The sequence below is a fragment of the Sitodiplosis mosellana genome, unplaced genomic scaffold, assembly GCF_009176505.1.
Source record: "Sitodiplosis mosellana isolate CC-2019 unplaced genomic scaffold, AAFC_SMos_1.0 Smas_scaffold_6166, whole genome shotgun sequence".
NCBI lineage: Eukaryota > Metazoa > Arthropoda > Insecta > Diptera > Cecidomyiidae > Sitodiplosis > Sitodiplosis mosellana.
Genome location: NW_022601407.1, coordinates 1,366,881 through 1,386,317, shown reverse-complemented (window position 1 = coordinate 1,386,317; position 19,437 = coordinate 1,366,881). Strand labels below are relative to the sequence as shown.

General features: G+C 38.3%; 5 protein-coding genes across 9 annotated transcripts; 3 read left to right on the top strand and 2 right to left on the bottom strand.

Annotated features, from left to right (window-relative positions):
* Positions 1–34: 34 nt before the first annotated feature.
* Positions 35–2,809, top strand: LOC129575183 (uncharacterized). 2 transcript variants are annotated; one of them, XM_055458203.1, is made up of 6 exons: positions 53–682; positions 713–809; positions 930–1,192; positions 1,276–1,513; positions 1,588–1,821; positions 1,898–2,809. In XM_055458203.1, the coding sequence occupies exons 1-6, from the start codon at positions 546–548 to the stop codon at positions 2,645–2,647; spliced, it is 1,719 nt and encodes a 572-aa protein (XP_055314178.1). In that variant the 5' UTR covers positions 53–545; the 3' UTR covers positions 2,648–2,809. The 2 variants fall into 2 exon arrangements, with proteins under 2 accessions (XP_055314177.1, XP_055314178.1); XM_055458202.1 differs by having other exon boundaries at positions 35–809.
* A 298-nt stretch (positions 2,810–3,107) lies between these two features.
* Positions 3,108–9,125, top strand: LOC129575177 (caprin homolog). 2 transcript variants are annotated; one of them, XM_055458186.1, is made up of 10 exons: positions 3,108–3,458; positions 5,773–6,122; positions 6,213–6,445; positions 6,529–6,813; positions 6,911–7,191; positions 7,270–7,350; positions 7,441–7,683; positions 7,750–8,108; positions 8,205–8,399; positions 8,475–9,125. In XM_055458186.1, the coding sequence occupies exons 1-10, from the start codon at positions 3,279–3,281 to the stop codon at positions 8,815–8,817; spliced, it is 2,550 nt and encodes an 849-aa protein (XP_055314161.1). In that variant the 5' UTR covers positions 3,108–3,278; the 3' UTR covers positions 8,818–9,125. The 2 variants fall into 2 exon arrangements, with proteins under 2 accessions (XP_055314161.1, XP_055314162.1); XM_055458187.1 differs by having other exon boundaries at positions 3,203–3,458; positions 7,768–8,108.
* Positions 9,126–9,279: 154 nt separating this feature from the next.
* On the top strand, positions 9,280–10,795 carry LOC129575189 (uncharacterized). Its single transcript, XM_055458212.1, has 3 exons — positions 9,280–9,951; positions 10,049–10,290; positions 10,391–10,795. Exons 1-3 carry the CDS (start codon positions 9,811–9,813, stop codon positions 10,749–10,751), a joined length of 744 nt encoding a protein of 247 aa, XP_055314187.1. The 5' UTR covers positions 9,280–9,810; the 3' UTR covers positions 10,752–10,795.
* Positions 10,754–14,818, bottom strand: LOC129575186 (RNA-binding region-containing protein 3). 2 transcript variants are annotated; one of them, XM_055458207.1, is made up of 3 exons: positions 14,069–14,818; positions 12,835–14,003; positions 10,754–12,759 (listed from the first exon to the last, which is right to left on the bottom strand). In XM_055458207.1, exon 3 carries the CDS (start codon positions 12,288–12,290, stop codon positions 10,818–10,820), a length of 1,473 nt encoding a protein of 490 aa, XP_055314182.1. In that variant the 5' UTR covers positions 12,291–12,759; positions 12,835–14,003; positions 14,069–14,818; the 3' UTR covers positions 10,754–10,817. The 2 variants fall into 2 exon arrangements, with proteins under 2 accessions (XP_055314182.1, XP_055314181.1); XM_055458206.1 differs by having other exon boundaries at positions 12,379–12,759.
* Positions 14,819–14,898: 80 nt separating this feature from the next.
* LOC129575188 (uncharacterized) lies at positions 14,899–18,429 on the bottom strand. 2 transcript variants are annotated; one of them, XM_055458211.1, is made up of 2 exons: positions 17,124–18,429; positions 14,899–17,033 (listed from the first exon to the last, which is right to left on the bottom strand). In XM_055458211.1, the coding sequence occupies exon 1, from the start codon at positions 18,213–18,215 to the stop codon at positions 17,148–17,150; it is 1,068 nt and encodes a 355-aa protein (XP_055314186.1). In that variant the 5' UTR covers positions 18,216–18,429; the 3' UTR covers positions 14,899–17,033; positions 17,124–17,147. The 2 variants fall into 2 exon arrangements, with proteins under 2 accessions (XP_055314186.1, XP_055314185.1); XM_055458210.1 differs by having other exon boundaries at positions 17,124–18,426.
* Positions 18,430–19,437: the final 1,008 nt, after the last annotated feature.

Genomic DNA, 19,437 nt, shown 5'->3' with positions numbered 1-19,437 from the left:
TGACGTGCAAATGGCGTACTTAATCTGAAATATCAATTCCGATGCAAATCTTCATTGAGCAATAACAAAGTATATCACGTCGTTAACGTGTTATGTTATGGACAGTTTGTGACAGAGATCAATGCTTTGGCACACAAGAATACAGAAGGCACTTGCATCGGCAACAAAAGTCGGTGTTGTTGCGTTTGCACGTAACGATAGTGAATGCAAAGTATTACAGACGACAGAGACAGAACGATAGAGTGTGTTCTGCACTGTCTAATCATATTTTTACCGGCTCGTTTGTGTTTCATTCAAATTAACGGTATTGTCGAAAAACCGAACGCAAGTGATGCTGCACAAGCACCAAATCACACCACACCACACCACACCATTTTGATTGCTGTAATTGCTCTTTGTGAAAAATGTGTTGATTTTGAGTTGTTAAAATTTTTTGTCGTCCGAAAATTGTATTAGTTCAAAATTACGTTGATTTATTAGAATTTTAAGTTAGATTGTTAAGTTTTCGTTGAAATATAAGAATATATAATAGAAAAGTACACACGATGAACATCGATTCAAATAACAACATAGAAATGGTGAAAACCAACGAATTGGCCAACGAGATATCCATTTGCAATGCTGATGATGACAATGCAAAATTTACATTGGAATCACTGAATATGGGCAGTTTTCTCATGATCTTAGATTATTTGGATAGCGATGCGTTGATGGAATTGTGCCAAGTCAACGACGAGTTTAGAAAAAAAGTCTTTCTGTACAAGCACATTCTGTCCAGCAAACTATTCGAAATTAGTGAATTCGTTGATGTAAGTTTGATGAAAAACAAATGAACATTTTTTTTGCATCGATTGCTATTTTTTTTCTTTTCAAATTTATCCATTCAAATAGTAGCTGTTCAATGTTTTTTTTTTCTTGTTTATTTCAAGCTTCAACCAATTTTCGAAGATTTTGGCCATTCCATCTGTAGATTAGATGTAAACGAGTACAATTTTTTACACGGGAAATTCTCGTCGAAATTTAACCGTTTGCTTCGAAACGTCGTTAGTCACTTGGTGCCCGGCAATTTGGTCGAATTGACTTTACGATTTGGTATACTAAAAGTTGATTCGGGTCTACTAAGCAGTGCTGTGCCATTCTTCAGCAATTTGAAATATTTTGCGTTCTCTGCATGTGGTTCGGATGATTTTAGGTAATTTTCATGGGATTTGACTCGAGGATTCGACTGGAGATTATCTCAATTTTCAAAAAATATTCATCTATTCCGCTGTTTAGTCACGCTCAAGAACATGTGTTAACGACAATCATTGGAAATGCACCGCAATTGTCATCGTTAGATGTTCGCTATCTTCGCACAGTCGGCAAATGGTTTCAATTTGGCCACCTGAAAAATCTACAAAGTTTGACATTCCTCTTCGTCGAGTTGATCGCATATGTCCATTTTCGTGAATTTATTCAAAGTCGCCCAGCGCTAACAACACTAATTTTGAGCACGGAATCAGTGCATCATCAGGTAGATTCCATACGATTCGACTCGAGGCTTTTTCAATTTTTCACATTTACTCATTTACTCGTTCGTTTATTTAGCATCTCTGTAAATTGGTGACACGTTACATTCCGAATTTGAAGGAATTCGAAATTAGAAATTCGTATTTGCAACTCCCGCACGGCGACGATTTTGACTTCAGCCCGGTGCCAAGGGATCCTAAAGAAAGAACGCTTGAAGAGAACGACGATGATGATGACGACGAAGAAGAAGAAGAAGAAGAAGAAGAAGAAGAAGAAGAGGAGGAAGGGGATGAAGGCGATGAAAATAATGATGTTAGTAAGATGAAGTGCATTTGAGTTAGTTGATGTTTTTTTTTTCTAATATCCAATCAAATCACTTTCGTTTCAGAGTGAAGATGCGGAAACTTCATTTGAGGAGAGTGACAGTGAGACTGAATTTGATTCGGAAGAAAGCGATTCAGATATCGACGATGTTCGTGGACCCGAATTCAATCCCAACACCGATCATGCGACCAGTTGGAAGTCGGTATATAGTTGCCTGCATGAAATAAACTACCTAAAACGAACATGGTTGAAAAGTCACTTTGTCAACTGCTCCGATTTGTATGACGTTCTAAAAGCGATGGCCAAAAAGAACACCGTCGAACATTTAACAATTCAAGTTTCAACTCTTGCACATGATTTAATACAAAAAGACGACTTTCTGGCCGAGCCATTTCCGCAGGGTTTTACAGCTCTAAAAACATTGCGCCTAGTTTCACCGTCGAATGAAACACAATCATTTATTCGGCAATTTGTTCAATCTTTGCCAAACATGACCAAATGCGTTTTGGATGTGGAAAAGATTGACCGCTCTGTGCAGGACACAATTGTCAATTTGGTTGAAGCGGCCAAAAATCTGGAAATTTTGGCTTTGAAAATGCCCAGCATGAACTTCGATCATTTGATTTATATGAAATTACTAGGTATCCAATATTGTAAAAAACGTTCGGCCACGGAAATGAAACCACTCCAAATTTACATAAATTCAATTCCACAACAAACAAAATGCCTGACTGAACTCAAAGATCACTACGATGAGTCGGCTATTGCAATAAAAATTAAATCGTTTATGACATGGGAAACAGACCCATTATGATATTTCGATACGTGATTTAGCCAAATTTACTGCTCTATCCTTTTAAACTCTGTACCAATCTCAAAAAATGTGTTGACAATTATTGTTTGTGTTGAAGAAAAGAATCTGTCAAAGAAAAATATTTGAAATGATAAATAAAATTGTCATATGTATCGCAGGAAATGTGAGTATTATAAATTTATTTTCTGGAGCATAGCCTTATTCATTTTCAATCATTGAGGAAAAAAATGCAGATCAGCTGAATGGCAATATTTATTTATTTATTTATTTTCTGGCATAAATAACGTTCAAATGTGGAGAAAGTGTTGCTCGTTTTGCTGACTATTGCGATAGATGTCATTGCTTGCGAACGGAGAACATTTGCACATGTAAACTATCTGCATGAAGAGAGCTAATGCGAGCGTGAGCAAATGGGTGTGAGAGAGTTACGATCATATTGTCTAGTAATGTTAAACAAACCGTGTACATGTGTTATGTATATGTTGGCGCCCTCTATCGGTTTCAATGTATTTCCATGCTCAATTGAGAGAGTAAAAAAAACAATGGCGATGACAGTCAGTATTTCATGGCATATCGTTCAAGCGAAGTACGAGCAGTGCTTTATTCCTGTTGTTTCAGTTGCCTGTAAAGGATGCCTTCTGCCGCGAGTGTTAAAGTAGACAAACCACCAACTACCAACATTTTAGCTAACAATGCTGTCGCTGCTAATAAAGAAGCGGCTGCACAAAGCGAAAATGTTGACAATAGTTCACCCGTACGACAAATCTCTCTAATAATCGAGCATAAAATTCGAAATTTGGAAAAACGCAAGGTAAGCCCCGAAAACCAGAAAAAAAACCATAAGCAAATCTAAGCAACACTTTTGTGTCATTCACTAAGAAAAAAAAAGAAGAAAAAAAACGAAACAATGAGTTGAAGAACAAATACGGTTCTTGTTCCATGTGCGGATGCATGTTTTTTTTTCATCGCTTGTGTCGCGCATATAATGGATTTATATGCGATTTGTGAATAGTGCATTTTATGTATGTTCGGCCGTCTTCGATATTTTCATAGTAAAACAAATTAAACGAGCGAATTTCGACGAAATGTTTATATCAGGTGGAATATACACTCCACACTGTAACAACATTGTTTCATTTCGTAGCGTTTCATCTCAGGCCGATCATACAAAGTATAATACGACAGGAGAAAAAAAATATTATTTTTGCACTGTGCATCATAAATCGATTGTTTTCCCGTTGATTCTTTTCCTGCAATCAGAATGATTTGAAAAGTTTCATGGTGATTGGTCACTTCTTGGCCGATTTCTATTGCAATAGTTTTTTTTTATTTTTGCAAAGAGAAAACTCTTCCGACTCGTTCGTTTGTTCGTTCAGTGGTGTGCATGCGATTTCAGTGATTGAACAAGATTTCAATTGTGTTTTCTATATAGCGGTGTTTAGTTTTGTGTTCGGTTGAATGTAATGTGTCTGCGAAAGCGTTACGCAAATTTATTTCTGTGTGTGTTCAATTAATAATAACAAAAGCCGTGTGATTATGCGATTGTATACAGTACATAATTCAGACGGGGAGCGTTTGAGAGAAGAGTAAAAAAAGCTGTTTTTTAATATTTTTCCGTCGAAAAAAAAAACTAATTCACTGCTCTTGGCTTTTTTTCTCTCTCTCGTTTCATTTGATTCAATTTTGCTCAAATGGGCGAATAGTCTAATTTTTCTCTTCTGTAAAGACGAAAAAAGGGAAACGCTGCCAAAATGTCTCCATTGCAAAGAAAAGAGAGATAGATATTCGCTAGCTCATTCACCTGGCGAAGCGCATTCACCTCGATTATAGAATCTTTCTATGTTAATTTCATCTAATCATCGTGAGCTCTGTGAGCACACGGCGCGTCAGAATGTCTATTAATTTGAAAGGCACGCACATTTTCTATCGAAGTGATTTCAACAATCTCAATAGAACGCAATGACTCATGTTTCACGCATCTGTCTACAGTAAATCAAGGCACATTTTTTCGAGAATTGTATCTTTTATTTTTGGGGCGATCTCATGCCAAACGATTTTGTCTTGATCAAAAACCAATGACTATGTCTATTCAGGTGTTTTTTTTTCTTCTTTCTTCTGTCGTTGCTTAATTTCTTATTGTTCCAATAAGACATACGTATCTGTTTGTTGTGCCGTATTATGACTTTGATTTTTTTTTCTGTACTAGAAGCAAAGCAAAGTACATCCATGTGAAACTATGAAATAGATATCTAATGATAAGTCGGCAGAAAAAATAATTAGCTGAAGTAAATAGTTTGAACGGTAGCGATTCAGTTCAACCACATTTTTGGATTACTTTTCCATTTCAATGTTTCGTTGGATTTTGTTCCAATAGTTTTTGAAGTAGCGTCAGTAGTGTTTCTATGCTATTGTGTGTGTGTGTGTGTGTGTTTGTGTTTGTGTTTGTACGTGTTAGTGTGTGCATGCTGAATATTAGGAGCTCAATCCACTGTTGTGTCTATGCTTTAATATAGAGAGTCGAGCGTGCAGCTGTGTGCGTTCGCATGTATTTTGTGTTCCTATGGTGCGGCTGTATAAACTATAGCGTGAATGATGGACGCCATATTTTTCGCCTCGTATACGGTATGCCCATATGCAATAAAACACATGAGTTTGCAATGAACAAAGAGCAAGAGTAGAAGAAGAAGAAGCTCGAAAAAATACATATATATATACACAGAGCTTGCATTTTTTTTCGCCTGCCTCAATGGTTCGGATATAGTTTTGGTAATCACGTCTGTCATATGCTGAATTTATGCCCGACAGTAATGCAGATCGCAGAAGGTCGCCAATTATAATGCCTTTTTAATGAAAACACACAATCATCGAATGCATAATGCCCCCAATAAAATATTGCGACGTACAGAATTCTGGCACATTCATCAAATCTACGTCTCCCAAACGACAAAAAAACAACAATTTGAATAATAACAACAAGCAATTTGCTGGTGCTTATCAAATTGCGATAAAATATCATATTTTATTATTAAATTACAGCAAATTCCTATAGATTTAATGTGTTTCTCTTTCTCTCCCTCCCTCTCTCTTTCTATTTTTTACTATTCGCCGTTATTGTGAACGTTTAGAGCAAGCTTGAATCATATCGGGATTTGGAGAAAACCGGCAAGGATTTGAGCGCTGACAAGAAAATTGCTATTTTGAAGTACGATGAGGTGGCAATGACACTTGAATTTGCTCGAGAATTTTCGAAGCAAATCGATAAAGTTATCATCTCATCGGAAAAGGATCTAAAAAAGAAGCAGAAAAAGGATGAATCACTTAAAAAGCAAAATGAAACATCGAAAATCCGTGAAGTATTAATCATTCAAGACATTTTAAACGTGCTAAAGGACGAATCGGTACGCAATGAATTTTTGGCTGGTACAAATGGAGCCTGTAAGCTTGAGGAAAGCGACTTTGAGCTGCTCGATTCATTGTAAGTTATTGAATATTTAAAGAGAAAAAAATGAAACGAATGAATGCGAATCGAATTTTCGAATGAAATTACATTATTTTCTGTTCACAGTGCAACAAAGATTCTTCCGAAACGTTCAACCGAACCTGGCGGCATATCGTACAAAAACTCATGCCAAAAAGCCGCTGACCTTCTTTCATTGACTATTGATGGGAAGCAGAAAGAGTTTGAAGCATCTACCACCTATGCCAACGTCAAAGCCATTTTGAAAAACATCCAAAAGTCCGCTTACTTTGAGAAGCTCAACCAACCTCAACAGCCACCTGAAAATAATACCGAATTGCGTTAGTATTTATTCATTCTCACAGCTCACTTGAGGCAATGCACGTACATATACTAATTATTCGAATTTTGAAAAAAAATGTAGAAGATGAGAATTCTTCTGAGCAAAGTGGTGACGTGAAAACCGATGTTGATGAAGTGAATGCTGCCACCACTCCAGAAGAAGTAATCGTCAATGTCACAACTAATGTGAATATTGATGCTGCAACGGTGAACACCCAAGGTGAAAGCGGAACGGTTGATTTTCAAGAAGCTCCATGTGCATCTGCTGTGCCTGTGCCGACATTCACACCTCAACAACCGCACACTGTGTCACCACCTGGAATCAATGCACACTCTGCGCCACCAAATCTCAAAACACTTCCTCAAGGTACATTTCACCACAGTGAATTTGACAGCAAATTGATTCGAGGCACTCTCGCTTTTGCATATGATTAACGATTGATTTTTCTTCTTTTATAAAACAGTTCCAGTGGCAGCCGGTGGTGGTTCGATTCCATTGTCGCAAGTTCCACCCAGTCATCAAATCCATACTGGACATGTTCAGCCGACAACTGTACGGGCCGTAGAGAGTGCATATTTCAAACAACATCAGTATATTCAACAGATGGCCCGTCCGTTAGCTGAAGTCTTGGGAACAGGAAATTTCTTTTTCCTGCAGGATTCGGAATTAGATTCTCCAGAAGTACCGAACAATATGACGCCACATCAAAATACGGAACGACCACCTGTTCACCACCAAATTGGGGTAAGCACACGACTTTTCCCATTCTTCTTAAGACAACATCAGACTGATTCTTGTTCTCCCATTCTTTTCTTTGTGCAGCAACCACCTCAACAACCAACTCTAGATTCCCTTCCGCAATCCAACATTAACCCAACCACTCAACTGCCACTGCAGCGACCTGTAAGTGATTGCGAATCAATGTGATCCATATATTGAATTTTTGATATTGATGAAAGACGAACTGACATTAAATTTTAAATGGCATTTCAGGAGGTTCCAACAACTCAACACCAAATGCATACCCAACCATCGCAGGCACATCAAAATCAACAGGTAAATGCGACCTATTGGAAATCCCCTGGGGTGAGTGGCATCGATACGAAATCGGTTGGTGCATCGGTTGTTGAAGCAAAAACAACTGGTGTCGCGGCCACATTCAACAATCAGTCATTTCCATTGATCCACAATCCACAGTCTTCGTTCGCAAATGTTGTTCCACCAACGCCCCAACAGGTAATTAGATAAATTATTTCGATGGTCTTTGAAAATTGAATTTTATCCAAAATTGAACCTCGGCAGCATCATCCACAACAACAGGTACATATACCAGGATTTGCAACCCCAAATGCTCCGATTCCGATCCCAGCTCAACTGCCCACGTTGCAGCAATCGGTTCCGCAGCAAACAACGTCGCCAAATGCTAATCAGATGCTGGTGCAACAATCTCAGCCATTCGTAACGGCATCGAAATTTGTGAATCAAACAACCCTTTCAACCCATCAAAACATTACCGAAAATAACACACACGATTTGCACGCTAACACTGCCGATATCAAAGAAAACGAGTGGAAATCCGACGATATCCCGCATGTTACATCCAAACTGAACAACACCTCATTGGACCACTCTCACAAAACGGACCTGAAAGCCACTATTAGGTAGACATTTTGCTACGCACTAAAATGATCAATTTTGTATTCGAAAACAAAAACATGATTTAATTGATTTACCTTTATATTGATGTCGAATTGCAGCAATGGAAATAATGCTTGGCGCGACTCGTACACGACAGGCACGAACAAAAATTCGCAGGAGAGCAACGAATGGAACGGTGTGCCGAACGAAAATGGACAAGATGATTCGAACACATGGGCGGGAGGTAACTCAAACCAGCGGTACCAGTACCGTCAAGGTCCGGGAAATTATCGTTCATCGGCATCAAAATCATCGTAAGTTTATTGGCCATCGTATCATTAGTTTATTGACAAAAATGAATTTGTTTTCAATCGATTTTGGTTTTGTAGATTCTCCAAAAACGCTACAAGCAACTATCGTGGTCGCTCGAATGGTTCTTACAACAATGGAAACAATTCGGGAAATGGAGTTGGAAATTCGCGAGGTTCGACCAATGGTAACGGCAGTTCCTCTTCATTCTATCGGAACAACGACAACAATACGTTTTATCAAAACGGATCACGTACCGATAAATCGTCGGACAACAACAAAAGTGGAGGTGGCGCTGGCGGTGGCGGTTCAGATGTAAAGAATTTCTCAGCTAACAGATACCGCGGCAATCCGCAACGGAACAGCAACAATGCGAATATCCAAAGTTCGAACAATAAAAAGAATTTCAATTTCGTACGCTAAAAATTCGCTTGCAAAATGCTCGAGTGTCGTTCGAAATAGGCATCAAATGGAAAGAGAAAAAACACCTATCAAGTACACACAAACACAACAACAAGGCGAATCCAAACAACAAATGAAAAAACAAAAAAAAAACAAAAAAATGATCATTAAAATTCCAAATTTTTAATTCTCCAATCATCTTCTGATTATTGATCACATTGAAACAAAAGCATCTCCACACACTTAAGAAAAAACAAATATGAAAAAAATACACACATATATTCGAAATTTATTTAATAAAAATTGCAAAAAAAACAAATAGAACAAAATGAGCCAAACATGTTTTTGCACAATTCGAAAATGCGCTACTACTTGTATTTGAATCCGTTTTGCATGGACACCAATAAATTAAAAATTTAATAGATCTTTTGTCCTTTGCGATAAACTCGTTATTGAACATTTCTCTTTGGAAATGCACATCAGCATCGAAAATCGGCAGAAAAAAACGATGAATTCTATGAATAATTTAAAACTTAATAAAACAGTAAAAAAAATAGATGGGTCTTCATTATATGATAATTATCATGTGCACGCAAGCAGCGCTTGGAATGTGCTATTAAAACAACGACGGAAAATAGGACACCATTTGAGCGCCATGGCAACCACAGTCAACAATAATTGTTTAATTTGCATTAAACCCCATTACCCCATTTTTACAATTGGTTCATTCGAAGGGTTTATAAAAAAAAATTCCTTCAATAAATGACACATTCTATTAGTCAATTCAAAAGGAGGTAAATTCTAAGCTAAAATACAATCAAACAAAAGTTTTAGATTAGAAGGGAAAAACACGAAATGAAATCATTACTGAGCTTTTCAAAATCGAACTTACCATGACAACTAGTCAATAATGTTGTCAACGAGCCTAAATAGAAAACTCTTCACATTGGTGCAATCATTTCTGTTTTGTCAGTTCAGAAGATAGCCCGTTCGTTCTAGCGAAATTATTCCAAAATGAGCAAACTAGAAGATTTACTTGGTAAGAAAAAGGAAGTGGTTCCTGTACTCGATTTGTCTAAACAAATTGTCAATTCGAAAGAAGAGTATAAGCGATTGTTTGAAAAGGTGCCTGATTATAAAATGCGACCCATTAAGGTAAGTATTGTGTGAATGAAAGAATGAAAATGACGGTGTTGCACTGTATGAGCTTTCAATTAGAATATGATCAATTTCAAACACGTCACCGATTCAGGTACGACCAGAAGATATCAAGATTAAAGATCCAGATAGTGGATTGTTCAAACCAACCAAGAAGGAAACCAATTATCTACTGCGTCACAACGGAGAACGTGAGCGCCAATATACGTATCTCGATCCGATACCAGCTGAAATGCGCTCATTGAAGATCAAGGAACTATGCACAGTTCCCATCGACTGGAAAATGTTGACCACGCTACGACCAAAAACTAAAATCGAAGAAGAATATTACAGCAAGTGAGTGTAAATGGCAATAGTTGACAGTCTAATCAATATGATAGCAGTATGATATAGTAGTAAAATTGATTCGAATACATTCTTAAATTGTCGTATGTAGGCTAATTGAACTGGGCAAACTACAAATTCGAACGGAGCAGCGTAATAAACGTGAATATCTGTTGAATCCGGCGGTGAAAAAAGTCAAAAATAAATCCGGGGTGGTTGAGATGCGTCCAATGACGTGTGCAGAATGCAGCGAAGAATATTGCAACGGTAAAAATTGCATTGAATTCAATTATGATTTGTACACCAGAATCGTACCGAAAGATACGGCAAAAGCCATTACCACTAAGACATCGATTGAGAAAGAATCGGGTGGCGGGAAAAAGACAAAAAAGAAATCGAAATCCTTCGACCTGGGAAAAGGGAAGAAAACACGCAACCGTAGCAAGAGTCCAAATAAATCAAAACGAAAATAGAATATTCGACTCAATAAATAAATGAATAAATGTTTATTCGGTTCGAGCAATTTTTTTGTTTGGTTTTCATTTTTTCTTTCCATAGACAACAACTAATGGTTTCCCTTTTAAAATGAGACCGTTCGTCTCACGTAATGCTTTTTCAATCATTTGATATTTGTTCGATGGTAAAGTATGATCGGTAGTTTCATCATCAACATCACAGTTCAAATATGGTCCGTCGAATGTGATAAAAGCTTGACCTTTCATTCGTCCGCTTGTCATGAGCCGAATATCAATTGTGCGAATATTGCCATGTCCGCCGCAATTCACTTCTAAGTAACGATCATAAACTGCTTGTAGGTCAGCGTTAGTAACTTCCTTGGCTATATTTTTTATATACAGTCGATTGCAAATTTCACCAGCATTATAATTCTGAAACATTGGATGTCCTCTGAGTTGGTCAGTTGGTATGCGATTTTCGTTGAGCTCTGAATCACTCCAAATGTGCGGGCCTTTGAATTGTTTTTCGCTTTCCAAATTGTCATCATTTCGAAGCAAACTTTCAGTTGTACTTTCCAATATGATCGGTTCGCTTGGCTTTTGTGTCGTATCCAATTGTTCCGGCACAACAATTTTTATCATTGAGGATTTCACATGATGCTGTTCCAAATCAAATGCATCATCGATTCTCTGCGGTGCTGTCGATTTGTCAATTGGCTCCAGTTGCTTCTGTAAACGCTGCATCTTTAGCAAATTTTTCTGCTTCTGCTTCAATAGTTCGTGCTTATTCGAATGAGTTTGCGTAGTTTTCTTTCGTTTCGATTTGAAGGAATTTAAATCAACGGTTCCATCGTCATCCGATGAATTCGATGACTCTAATTCCGACTCATCAGATTCAACAAATTTTCGTTTGTTGCGCAGAAAATTTTGCCAATTAATTTCTTCGGTTTGTGTTGAGGATGCCACGGATTGTACTTTGAAATGCGAACTTTCATAGGCCAATCGTTTATCACCGGGCACAAACGGTGGTTCTAGATTCATTCGATTCATCAAATGCAGCACTTGAGTATAGAATTTTGGCACACATTCGAGCGCTATGCAAATTGCATCGATTATGTCACGGTTCGCTTTCGGGTATTCATAGTATAGATGAGGTGGTGGTGGTTGATTGAAATTCAAATTGTCCGCTGTCGCATATAATCGTTTCAGTGTTTTGCTAATGTCGTTTTCAGTCTTTTCACGATGTCTGGATTTGTTTTGTTGTATGTTAGGCGATGAATTGTTTGCCCGTGAACATAGAAGAGCCAATCGACTGCGATTCCTTGGCGCGTACTCAACGAATAGTTGATTTTCCTCCAAAATCTCTTGATGCAACAATGTTAGAATATTGTGAGCATGGTCCAAATTGTCAAATTCGGCAATTGCTGTGTGTTCTGAGACGAAAATATTCAAATCGGTCGGATCAAACATCTGCAGAAAATCACGAATGTCTTCTTCGGAGAATGATGTTGGAAAGTTACGCACAATCAAACACTTTTCGTCAATGTTTCGACTCATCTTGTTGACTTTATTCCAATCAGTTTACATTTGTGACTGTGAATGATTTCTGTTCGGTATCAAAAACTTGCTACGAAAAACTTCGTCATTTAACCAAAAAATCTATTTTATTTGTATAACCGCTTTGTGCGTCGGTTCCAACAACAAGAATAAACTAAACGAAATAGAGAAATGTCAAATGCACGTTGTCATCGCATTTGGGTGGCCATCTATCGGTGTAAATATTAAGAATGAAGTTGTTCTTATGATGAGCACATCAAGAAAATTCGTTGAATTACAAAAATTCATTTGTCCATATATTTTCAAAATATAATTTGGGATTTTTAAAATTATGAGTTGATAATGAAAATTAAAATTATGAATGGAATTCAGTCCGTTTCTTCTAAGTTTTCGTTGATTTTGATTTTGCTTTTGCTTCATTTATGGGAATGTTCGCCGGTTGATCCTTAGTTGATTGGATTTTGATTGTCTGAAATTGGAATAAAAAGATACAAGTCTTAATGAACACATGAGCACAATAACTGGAAAATACTCATTAGCTTACCAATTTCAAGGAAAGAAAATTTGGGTCCACATGCCTCTGTCTCGTTTGTTGCAAACCACGCATTCGCGACGATAAGCAATGTCTTTGAAAAGGCAGTTGCGGCAGTAAAGATGACCACATTGTATTGTAAATACGTCTGAATCGTTTTCAACCAAATCTCCCTCACACAACGGACAGCTCAACAAATGGTTTGGTGCGCGTGTAACTTGGTTGGATGGATGATCTGATGCTCGGTTGCGAGTATCTTGGTCAAAGTTGTCAAGGAAATATCGAAGAGAAAGAGAAGATCTGGTTTTGGTGCAGTTTCTCATCTTTCGTTGTTCGTCTGTTAGGTAGATTTGAGTGCATTGGGCTTTTTCAATGTGGGAGTTACACTTGAGACACATCTGCCGCTTGCAAACATCGTCGTCGAGACACTCTTTACAATAGAGATGGCCACATTTGGTGGTGAACACTCCAAATTCATGAAGCAAATTTGTTGGGCATAAAATACATTTTAATTCAGTTGGAACTGCTGCGCGCTTTCGAATGCCACTCGGTTGAGCAATACCCGATGCACTTTGGTCACGCGGTTGTGCGTCTGTAACATCGGCTGAATATTCAGTGGCTGCTGCTGTAACTTCGACTTTGATGTGGGCCAATGATTGCACTGGCTGCGCATTTATGGCACCTCTTTCAATGGGGACCAATGGTGGTGACGCAGGGCGTTTTGGTGACTTTGGCTCAGTTTTGATACGTACGTTGTTGAGGTCAAACGCTGACAAAGACCGGCATTCTGCCATCACCGCTAGTTCCATTTCCATGTTGATGGCTCCATCTGAGGAAAGATACTTGTTTCGCTGATCAAAAAGTTCTTCCAACATGATAAATGGAGCCCCGGTTGAATCAAATCCGGTTGAAAATCGAATATTTTTCTCTTCTGTGCAAAGTGGGCCAACTTTTCCATTGGGTGTCAACATCTTGATTTTGTACGACCACTTTCGATGTTCATTCTCGCCAATGCGACTGCACACTAAATACAACCACAATGCATCTTGGCTGCGATGTGGCTCTTGTTCGCTGACATATGGTCGTTTAAATATGCAAATTCGAAATGCTGAACCGTCGTAATGGATTTCCGGAGACATCAAAGCAAATGTGGTTTGAATATCTCTAAAAGTTGCCCGCACCTGAAAACAATGATGAACATACGTAAGTTATTCAAATGAAATACATTAGACCGGAATTTTTACACCTTTAATTTTGCATCAGCAGCATGAGATAACGTGGTTATGTTCACCGAATTGTTGGCATTCGACAGTCCAATGGCTTGAATTTTAATGTGGATCGTGATTTTTTCTTCATTTACAAAACGTTTTATATCGTTCCAATGCATCAATCGATCATTGCCTCGTTTGTTGATCCCGGGATTGAAAGCCATGAAGTAAATCGGCTTTTCTAATGACCGCATGTTTACCCGTGGCGGTTCCAATCGCACTAATGCGGCCGCAATTGCACACCAATCTGATGGACACGGCTGTTGAATGTTACATCGAACGAAAATTCCCAATTGCGGATTGCCATTGCTCAAAACCACTTTTTTCGTTTCGACTTGCCATGAAAACTGATTAAGAATGATTTCAGGTGTAACGTGTCCGTCCAATTGATAGATATTCATTGGAATACGTAGCTCAAACGATGTTTCCTTGTTCATTTTGATTGTTTTTCAATCGATTTGTAATAATTTTTCTCGAATACAAACCATTTATATTGATAGAGATGAGAAATGTCATGTGCTTTGACCGACAAAGTTAACGCAAACTAACTAGCAACACATTTAGATGACAAGATCCAAATTTTCGAACGATTCAACTAACTGTCAAACACGAAATGCGTTCAATATACAATCGCCGAAAAATAAACAATTCAACATTGTTTATGTTAATTTGCTGTTGCCGCTTGTTCTTAATACTTACATTCGTTAGCTGTTGGAAATCAAAATTGCGAAGTGTGCGTTGCACTTTGAAGCAATCGAGCTGAAAATTTACAATGATAACATTGACTGAAATGATTGAACATTTTGAATGGATTTTAGGAACAATTTTTATTTCTATTTCAAAAACGTAAAAATTTTATTCCATTCAATTTGCAGATCTTGGTTTTATTTTTAATGGAACATTTGATTAAAAAAGTAGATATTTCTTATAGAATTTTTCGCATCATGTAGTGCGTAGTATCATGGCATATTACATATTTATTTGTTTGTCGTCAATATTCGATTGTTTGATTAGATTACTTAATTTTAAGTAGAGTTTTGTTTTTATCTATTTAATTCCCACCAAGTAGAGTCATGTATGAAGTAGAAGTAAATGAAAATACGTGAGATAATATTTGAAGATCGATGTTTTTCAATCGAATAAAATGATTTGGGGTGGCACATCGGGATCGAGTGGTTCGTTGCACACCACACATTCTTTGCGTTGCCTTAGGTCAGTTTCAATACAGGTACTGCAATAGAGATGCCCACATTGAACACGCAACAGCGTTTGACGAAACATATCTTCGAAGCAGCTTGAGCATTTGATCGCACTGACGATGGTTGGCTTCATGTTCTTTTCATTGTAACCGCTTCCACTGGCGCTATTCTCCCATTCCCTTTTGGCCGCCTTGTTTTCAATTGGTTTTATCTGCTTCATTTCGATTTCCATTCGAATCGTTCCATCTGGTGACATATGAGCCTTCTTCAAATCGTGCCACGAAAGGAAGTGTTCAAAACCGGCCCAGGCCGCATTTTTGCTGATTTCCCGTGTACCCGTATTACGTTCGCACGTCGCTTTGTCATCGCTCGATAGCCAAGTGTTGTCTTCGGATTTATAGGCTAACAACTTGAATTTCGACTGGAATGTTATTTTCTGTGGTGCGCCTTCATCGTCAATGTTTCGCCAATTCCACATGTACACACACAACGAACCGTTCTGATCATCGTTATGCTTATCATTTTTGTAAACTTGAATTCGCATTGGCATGCCAAACACGAGAAATTCAGGCGACAAGGCCGCTGGCATCTTTGAAATTTTGTTGAATGTTGAACCCAACTTCAATTCGGATGATTCAGTACCTGGATGCAATACATGAAAGTCGACCGTTGCGTCTTCGCCATGTTTTTTCGGCTCGTCAACTTTGAATGTCACCATCATTTGAATTTGACTATCGTCAATGAAACGATTAGTTGGATTGATGAGCTGGTCCCAATCGATGAACGGTGTCAGAGACCATTTTCGATGCAACGTACTAAATTCTCTCGGTGCAATTTGATCGACATGTGATGGTGCGTGGTCATCAAACGATTTCAATTCGATTTGCGCTGTTGCAATGCATCTGTATGAACTATCGTCATCGGTGAAAATGCGCTCCAAATGAACATTGATGCCATCGCCGCTCTCGTTCGTTGCTCGTTCCACATGAAACATCCAATTGCAACCACGAAGTTTCAATTCATAATTTTCCAACTGTAATAATGGCGCATCGAAAACCGTAATGAGCAATTTCGTTTCTATTATTTCGAATGTTGGCACCGCCATTTTGGGACGAATCGTTTGATTTTGATTAAATAAACACAAATATTGTGATTGTGTGTCTTATTGCTTGGCAGCAAGAGTCAATGTTGAACTGAATGACAGTTGCTAAAAATTCTCAATTTTGAGAGACGTTCACACATACACAGCAACGATCACACGATCCGCTTGAAATGAATGGTTCTGTTTTTTCGATTTTGTGTATGTAGACCAGAGGTCGCGAGCGCTGTAATCTAAACAAGAAAGAACCAAACTAAATATGAAACTTACGAAATTGAGTGATTTCAGCGACTATCGGTTGCATTGAATAGTAAATAATGACTAAGAAAACAAATGACACTCATGCACATGATGATATTTATTGCATATTTTCTATTTGTATTCTTTATTTTAAAATGATTTCATCCAAAGGTGTGAAAACGATGATAATTGTTATGGTTTTGAGATTTAGTTGTCTGTTGGTTGTTTCTTTAGAAGAAAAAAAATGTCCGAACCAGGGGCATTCATGGCTTAGAAAATAGATTTGCTCGAAACGCCAAAAGAAATTTGTTCACTGATACATTTTGACGTCGGCTTCGTCCTGCATTTTTAAAGTTGATCTGTCATAAATTCGTCATTGTTCCGTTCGATCAATGTTTGGTTTGCCTAATCCAATGAAAAAACGTTCAAAATTTAATTAAAAATCAATGCAAAATTATGCACACATTTAAAATTAGCTGGATATGAATATTGTACCGATTCAAGATGCATTCGGAAGAATTAATTGGCGTAGGGTAGGTATGCAGGACGAATTTGGCTGGCGAGGACCTTTGTACGACAAATCGGACACTGTTTCTTCGCCCTGATGGAGTTGTCAACACATGCCTTGCAATATATATGGCCACATTTGAGCGAAACAGCCATCAAGTCCAGTAGACTTTCTAGGCAAATCGGGCAACCAATACCGCTGTCATTCAGACGTTGACTCGAAGGAACCGATTGTTGTGCATCATTTGCTTTGAAGACAATATCCAATTTGATGCAGCCGTCACGTATGAAATGTTTCAATGGATTGACCAATTCATTCCATTGTATGAACTGTTTGAAAACCAGGACGATGTCGTTCCCATCAATTTGTCCGCTATAATTTCGTTCGTGTGCACTGTGTAGTGGACTGAAGGGCAGCAATTTGATGGTTGATGACACACGTTGGGCGCTCTTTATCAAATCCCTGTGAACTGGCCGCAGTCGAACGTCAAGTGTATCATCGTTTCGGTAGACACAAAGCTGCCATGAAATGTCTCGGAGAGAAAATACGGGCGAGATTATTCCAATCCGTTGACCAATTTCTTTGACCGTTAGATGTAGCTTGATTGCCGAATCATCATTCCAAAGTGTTTGAAGTCGTGGTAGCCGGGCCGTGTCGTTTTGTGGTGGATCAGCCTTTACGTGAATTTCAAGAACGATTGCGTCATTCCGTACAAACTTTTTGTCCGGGTCAGAGAGATCGATGAGCGATATTAAAGATACTGATGAGTATGCGCCACCATTCGGACCATATTCAGCAGCAACCAATGATTTGCAATGCGGCTCAACATTTTCATCGAACGACAATAACTTGAACTCGACAGACACCATACATGTCAATTCCACGTCCTTCAGTCCATTCGTTCGGTTCAAATACATTTTCAGGGTATTTTCTTGAATTGTTCGCACTTTTCGCATTTCCAATTGGAATGGGAAATTTTGGACCACAAATTCTGGTGACACTTTTCGGTATTCATCGCTAAATTGCGTAATCGTCCAACGGAAAGTCGATTCTTCGTAATTTGCACGTAGCATCACCATGTTTCCTAGAATACTGTTTTCAAGAAGATAAACGCACTTGCATCAAACGGCAGAATTTTTCGCGCTCAATTTGATCAATGGATTAACAATGGCGTCTAAACAAATGTCTTTCTGTTAGAGAATGATACGACTCGACCCGAAACGAACGAAATGTCAGCGCACAATAGCGCAAATACATAAACACTTCAACCCAATAGCCGAATCAGATCTATTGAATACGTAGTAGGTAGTCACTGAATAAGTGTGACAGCTTAAGAATAATCATTTTGCAATGTGAGAAAGAGAAAGTGATGTGAGGCGAGATGAAAAATTTGCCGTTTCGAAATCGCCACTCACAGTTGAACTGAACCGTTGTGACTGAAACGATAATTCCCCAAGGCATTTCGCGGGATATTCAAAAAGTTCAAAAAAGACGTTTTGCTATGCAAAAAAATATCAACGTTGTTGCTGATAGTATTTGTATGCAATAATGACAAGTGTTGGATGACATTGTCTCTAAGATAAGATGTAGAAAATGTGTGACATGGGTAAAAGTTCAACATTGGTGGTAATTGGTAATTGTTGAAGTATCGCACGCGCTCATTCCACACATTTCAAATGGAATGCAGCAACATTGTTTTGAAATGCCGTGAATCCGTTCTGATAGAGTGCAGAGCAGCAAAATTGTCATGCTTGGAACGAGTATCAATATGGAGCTGGAGAAAGAGAAAGAGAAACTTATTCTAGTGCAACGACATACAAACACAGTGACACACCGCATTCACTCCAATTCATTGAGCGAAATGTGTATCATGTCGTCGGTTGGATGTGATTCCAATCTTCTACATACATTGCTTTCACCGCATTTTCTTATGTGTGCTTTTTTCTTGTTGGTGTTTTATTGTCCACAGCGTATGGATACATATTTTTCATTATTACTCGCGCTGTGCTTTTTTTCCTCAGATTTCATTTTGTCGTTCTCTTTCGCTCCCCGTGTGCTGCTTTGTGGTGTGCACACAATGCGAACGTATTTTATGTATGTATAGTTTTCTTTTTTTTGTATGGAACTTGCTTTGATTGTGTGTGCAAATATATATTCGAAACGAATGAGTGAAAAGCAAAATTTCAATGAAGGCAAGTACACGACGAAAGCCATGGCTATTCGCAGAGAGCCCAACTCCATAGTGTTGTTGTTCATCGACAACGCGCGCGACTCTTTCTGGTGGATGTAAGTTAGAGAGAG